General features: G+C 33.6%; 1 protein-coding gene across 1 annotated transcript; it reads left to right on the top strand.

The window, feature by feature from the left end:
- Positions 1–5,321: 5,321 nt before the first annotated feature.
- Positions 5,322–6,260, top strand: LOC124989133 (olfactory receptor 2B11-like). Its single transcript, XM_047559106.1, has one exon. The coding sequence runs from the start codon at positions 5,322–5,324 to the stop codon at positions 6,258–6,260; it is 939 nt and encodes a 312-aa protein (XP_047415062.1).
- The last annotated feature ends 504 nt before the right edge of the window (positions 6,261–6,764 follow it).

Here is a 6,764-nt window from a genome sequence, read left to right as displayed (position 1 = left end):
AGTGACTGCACTTTGGTCTGTTCTGGTATGTTGGGACCAAACAGGTGCTCAGTTCAAAGCAAGAACCTCTCATACTTTTTGTTAAATACTTTCTATTCTGTGCTGTACTCCTACAGGGTGAATCAATAGGATTCATTGATTTCTGACTTCTGGTTGGGTTTAGCTGAGAAGAGTTACCATCTAAGATTTGGAGAATAGAGCACAGCTAGTTTGGGTCATGTTTCCTTAGCTTCTTTTCAGCCAATGTTGCTTAACCAGAGCTCTTGGACATGACCTTGTGCACGGAGATATTCTTGGTCTTTCTTTTTGCTTTCAAATATTACTTCTCCCTGTGTTACCTGAGGCCATGGTTTGGCAGCAATATCCCCACTGTTGCCAGCTTGTTCTAGAGTTCCATTAAAAAAATATATATATATATATATATATATATATATATATATATAAACTTATTATTTGTACTCCTAAATCCTCCTTACACCTTTGTGGATGCTTTCTTTGTAAAATGGTCTTCAATATCCCAGTTACAATTTGCCATCAATTTTCTGCTGGGACCATGACTGACTAAACTTTGCAACACACACTGAAGATCATATTCTGCAGGATGGTTTTAAATTTTTTTTTTTTTTTTTTTTTTTTTTTTTTTTTTGTGGTGCTGGGGATTGAACCCAGGGCCTTGTGCTTGTGAGGCAGGCACTCTACCAACTGAACTATCTCCCCAGTTAGGTTTTAAATTTTATATCTTATTTTTGGGTTTTCTTTGTATTTCATTGACTTATTTTAAATCATGGCAAAAAATATATATTTGCCATGTGTGCTATGTATTTTGACATTCACTGTGCAATGCCTAATTATCTCATGGATTACATCACTTAGTTGTGATTTTTGTGGTAGGAACACTTTACATTCACTTTCTTAGCATTTTTCAGGAGTTGATCTGCTATTAACAATATTTATCATGTTGATGTGTAAACCTATCTTTCAAATATAGCTGAAATTTTGTATCCTTTGACCAACATGTCCTCAACCCTATCAAACCACCACACCACTGGGTAGCTGGCATTTTACTGTCTACTTTTATGAGATCAACTTTTTTAAGTTTGACATCTCAGTGATCTCATGCAGTATTTTTTCTATGAATGGCTTATTTTACCTAATATGATATCTCACTGTTGATAGGATCAAAACAATACTGCAAAACCAGTGTAAGCATACTAGGCATTGGTGCTGAAACCACAGTAACTGCACCAAAAAAATATTGCACAAGGAGGGAAGTATGCAGACCAAATATGAAACCTATGTGGAAAACTCCAGGCCATTTTCTCTCTGGGAAGTGGATCTTACTTTCATTTCAATTTTAAAACTCTTTCTGATTATTTGATTGGATCTCTTGACCAAAATCTTTCTCAAGAAAATGGAAACTGAGAAATGAACTGTAACAACTGAAAGTTTTCACTTTTTATTGACCCAAAGAATTTTTGAGCCACTTTACTCTTCTAACTAAAAATAACTAAATATTATGTGACACATCTAAGAATCAATGAAGTAGAATATTCAATATTTTCTTGTTTAAATTTCCCAGAAGCATTTTTTCATAAAGTTTATTTTTAGCATATACTGTTTATACCATTTATTTATTCATTTATTATTAATTGCATCTTATTCAAAATTAGTGTTTCATATGTTGGGAAATCATATGTGTTTATTTAGAGCACATGTAATAAAGACACTTGCTCTGACCTCAGTTTAGTAGTAACTAATTTTATGTAAGAAGCATTTCCATAGAGAGCTCTGTCCCTGGGAACTTGCTCTGCTAATTCATCTGGGATAAATATAAGTGAAAGCCTTCTTTGAAAACTGTCCAAGAGTCTGAAAGAAAGCATACAAATAGCATGCCCCAAAGCATTACATACTGAGCTAGTTTTTTCCCCCCTCTCTTTTGTACCCTATATTAACTAAAACACTAACGGTTCGGAAACTGAGTCTAAATATACATGTGAGGACTATACTTTCCTGGTCTATTTCTAAAAGTTTGAAATATTTAAATGTATCCCTTCACTATTCTTTTTTATTGAAGAATATCTATAAAAAAATAAGGTGAGTAAAAACGCTGTTTTATGAACCATGTATTTTCGAGAAAAGTTTGGAATGTGTGTAGAACCTAGTGCTAATGTGCATACGAAAGATAGGGTATATCTCATTTCTGGTAGCCTCTAAACTTTGGAAATACCTAGGTCAGTGACTCTAGAAACAACTAGATTTGACTTTATAATTAATTTCTCTCACTCTCTCATTTTAACCAGCATTAAAAGCATTTACACTTCATAGTGAATATTCTTGAAAGATACACTCGATTGAGGAATGAAGTCTTCATTTAATTATGTGAATATAAAACATGAATCACTTTTTCTTACTATATGGTCAAAATTTCATTGATTCACTTCTCCACACTTTTCAGTGAAAATGACTTTGATTCCTGCTTGTGATTTTTTTTTCCTCCTTGTAAAACTAAAAAATGCTGTAAGTGTAGATATGAAACTACACGTGATAAATCTAAAGTATGAATAAGATACATTAGTCTGAAAATGTAAGGGAGACGCAAAGAAAATTTTAACACAGAGCCTGGCAATTTACCAAATTGACTTCCCAACATTCATGGGTATATAATTACTGTGTGATGAATTAGGAATGGAAAATCACTGCAAGTAAAAGGTCCAAATGGCAGATGATAAAGATAAAGAAAGGTGAGCAGGACATGGACAGCATGAGATCTAAGGCTAAATTTTAAAAGCTTAACTTTATTTCTGAGTAAACAAAATTGATTAGTCACACTTTCTTTAGTATCTTTAAGGAGATACCCAGAGAAATGAAGAGACTATGGGCAATCACCATTCACATCTTCTACTTTGAAGATGAAAGACAGGAACAAAGTTCTAAATAAAATTTAATTTTCTCAAAGTATAGTCTCACTGATTGTTAGATATAATTAATTAGAAAAGATAATCTGAAAGATCAAATCTATAATTATTGTTTATAAAACTGAAGTTCAGTTCAGGGCAGAAAAAATATAAAAATGTAAATCTTGCCTGAGGTGATTGATATGACAGTTACCCCAGTGTGATCACAACACTTATGCATGTATTGAAATGTCACACTGTAACCCATATATATAAGTAAGTATGCCTATACAATAACTATGCCTATTAAAATAAAAATGTTAATTCTTTTCAACATTTATGAAAAAAATGAATGTAAGTATGTCCAATAGAGAGAAATTGAGTCTTATGGTGCAATTATTTAATAAACATATTTTGGAAATTGTTAACAATCTAAATAATTCTGACCGTGCTCCTTTCATATTCAACATATGACATAGAGTTTTATCTGAATAACAACTTGGACAAAGATAATTTCTAAATTCTCTGTGCAGATATAACACTTGCATAACATCAAACTCAAAGTGTAGGTGAAACACATTCCAAAATATATTCATTCTAAATGAATCATCCTTTCTTTGAAATGTTGAAACTGAGTTCGTCATCTCAACATCTCACTATCTTATTTATGGCATTTGTTGTCCGTTAATATTCAGAACTCCTAGTTATTAGCACACTTTAAGAATGAATAACAGGGGGCTGGGGAGATAGCTCAGCTGGTAGAGTGCTTGCCTTGCAAGCACAAGGCCCTGAGTTCGATCCCCAGTACCAAAAGAATGAATAACAGTGTCCTGAAGTGGAGATACTAACATTTCCTTTGTTATAGGGCCTAAAAAGTGATACTAAGTGATTTAATGTGTGTAATAAGTGCATTGAAATTTTTGGCATAAAGACCTCACAGGATTAGATGGAATTATTATGATTTTATTTTAGTGTAATTTTACCCTGAAAAGCATTTAATCAAGGGACAACATTCATGTGTTGACTATGAGGACTTTTGTATGACAGTACAAAGGATGGCTTTGAGGGTTTAATGAAACAAATATGAAAACTGTGTCTTTTATCCCTAAGAATATAATTGGATAACCTTGCCACACAGGGATGGAAAGAGTAACTCAGAAAGAAATTCTGTCTTAACTCCACATCTGAACCTTTCCCATCTTACAGAAGGTCAAATTTATGAAATAGGCCTCACCACTAAAGCAAAGAACAATGGAAATTAAAACCTTCATTACCTTATTTACCTTTCTCAAAATGCTGCTTTATTCAACTAATGAAATTTGTTATTATCAGTATAACTTTTAACTGTGAAACAAAAAAATACCAATGTCCTGAAAATGTAAAATTGCTATTGAATCTGAATAAGTCGTTGGACCTATACTGGGATATTGAGTTCTCTCCTGATGGCAGTTATGTAAAGTTACATAATATATTTATAACTATATACAATCAACTGATCACTGATAATTGTCTGAACTCTCATATTGGAGTAGGATGATAATCTCACTTTATAATGGAAAATTCTTATGAAAGCATATACTAAAAAAACCTTTACATTAAAAGACCAAATTCCCCAAAGTTATAACAAAATATTAGTATAATATATAATAGTTATATAAGAAAGTGGTACATGAATAAACAAATTTTTAAAAAAATAGGAAATCTAGCTTTACTGCCTCAATTTATCGTTCAGGAAAGTAATATTAAAAGTGTTTGAACTTGCTCAATTCTGAAGAGCTAAGAAACAAGTTTTTCAACCCAAAGTCTTATTCCTATCTCTGGAAGTATTATGATTTATGAACTACCTACTTATTTGGATATGAATATATTGATGATTCCCATAGGTTCAGAGTTTCTCCTCCTTCCACAATGTCTGCAATCTCAATACTTTTAGTATTTCTAATATTTCTGTAATGCCTTGTAGCAGTTTGTCTGAAAATAAAGCATCTGATTCCAGCATCCCTTGACACACCTCATCCATCAGACATTTGGATAGGGGAAACTATAATGTAAACAAACTCCCCTCCCGATTTTCATGCCAGTAAAAGTTTTTGTTTTAGATGTTCTTAAACACAGTTGCTTCAACTTTTAATTTATTCCTCATTGCAACACAAAGAAACAGGTAGTTTGGCTTATTATACAAAGTGGAAGTTTAGTGTCAGAATGATTATGAAACATGCCGAAGGTGACTGCTTTTAATTTATACCGTCATGAAAGGAATTTGGTCACCTAATGCCAGATCATTTATGTCAATCATCCCACAAGTTTTGCATCCCATCTATCATTTTTTAAGTTCAATGCATAATTATGTTTTATCATTCTTTATTACCACTTTTTTTTTTTTTTTTTTTGTAAATTCCTTCCCACAGGAGAAATAAGGAGAAGAGAATGGTGATGATTAATGAAAGCCACCCTGAAGAGTTCATCCTAGTAGGCTTTACTGATCATCCTTGGCTAGAACTTCCTCTATTTGTTATTATTTTCATAATATACTCCATGGCCATGATGGGAAACATTGCAATCATCCTGGTGTCCATGTTAGATCCCAGTCTCCACAGTCCCATGTATTTCTTCCTCACCAACCTCTCCTTTCTGGACATCTGTTTAACCACAAGCATTGTGCCTCAGATGCTGTTTAACCTGGGAAGCTCTAACAAGACCATCAGTTATGTGGGGTGTGTAATTCAGGTTTATTTTTTCAGCACAGTGGGAGCCACAGAATGTCTTCTCCTGGCTCTCATGTCTTTTGACCGCTATGTGGCCATCTGCAGACGTCTGCACTACAACCTCATCATGAATCAGCGTATCTGTATCCTATTAGTGTCTATTATGTGGATGAGTGGAATTACTTATGGTGTTTTTGAGATCACTCTAACATTGCAGTTGCCACTGTGTGGCATCAATAAACTCAATCACTTTTTTTGTGAGATTCCAGTTCTGATAAAGACTGCTTGTGGGGAAAAAGAGGCTAATGAGCTCTCCCTCTCTGTGGTGTGCATTTTTATAGTAGCCATTCCTCTGTGTTTAATTCTTGCCTCCTATGCTAGTATTGGACGTGCCATACTTAAGATCAAGTCTTCTGAAGGAAGAAAAAAGGCCTTCGGGACATGTTCCTCTCATCTCATTGTAGTTTTCTTATTTTATGGCCCAGTCATTAGCATGTACCTTCAGCCCCCCTCTTCCATCTCAAGAGACCAGCCCAAGTTCATGGCTCTCTTCTATGCAGTAGTGATTCCTACACTCAACCCCTTCATCTACACCCTGAGGAATAAGGATGTAAAAGGGTCATTAAGTAAGCTGGTGAGGAGTGTTTTTATTTCCAAGTGATGCTGGGAGACATCAAATTATTTAAAAGTTAGAATTGGGGTATATGGGTTTCCTTATTAACTCATTCCTATAAGGCAATATTATGTTCCATTTTCTTGTTCCAAACTAGTAATATTTATAATATTCTTTGTAATCTTGTAAAGAAAAATTAAAATCACTTAATATGTACCTGCATAGGCACTTTAATTGTGGAAACATATTAAAATAGTTCTATTCTGGGATATACAGAGTGAAATAGTAACTTTGTAATTTTAAAATAACAAAATAAATTATAATATACACTGATTCGATTAATGATAATGATAATGATAATGATAATGATAGCATTGCTGCCGTTCTTCAATGGGTTCCTATTAGTTCACCTGAGAAACGATTTCATCATGCTCCTTGAGATTTGCTGATGTGTGGGCATAACCTGGCAAGCCTACTCATTCTGTGTCATTCTCTGTGTGATTTCAAACAATCATGAGTCTCAAATTTTTTTCAACCTCTGTTAATGTTAAT

The sequence above is a fragment of the Sciurus carolinensis genome, chromosome 7 (assembly GCF_902686445.1).
Source record: "Sciurus carolinensis chromosome 7, mSciCar1.2, whole genome shotgun sequence".
Classification (NCBI taxonomy): Eukaryota; Metazoa; Chordata; class Mammalia; order Rodentia; family Sciuridae; genus Sciurus; species Sciurus carolinensis.
The sequence above is the reverse complement of the archived record's forward strand: the minus strand, read 5'-3'. Positions and strand labels throughout refer to the sequence as shown.

Coding starts and splice junctions, on each gene's coding strand:
- LOC124989133 (XM_047559106.1), top strand. CDS start 5,322: ATGGTGATGATTAATGAAAGCCACCCTGAAGAGTTCATCCTAGTAGGC.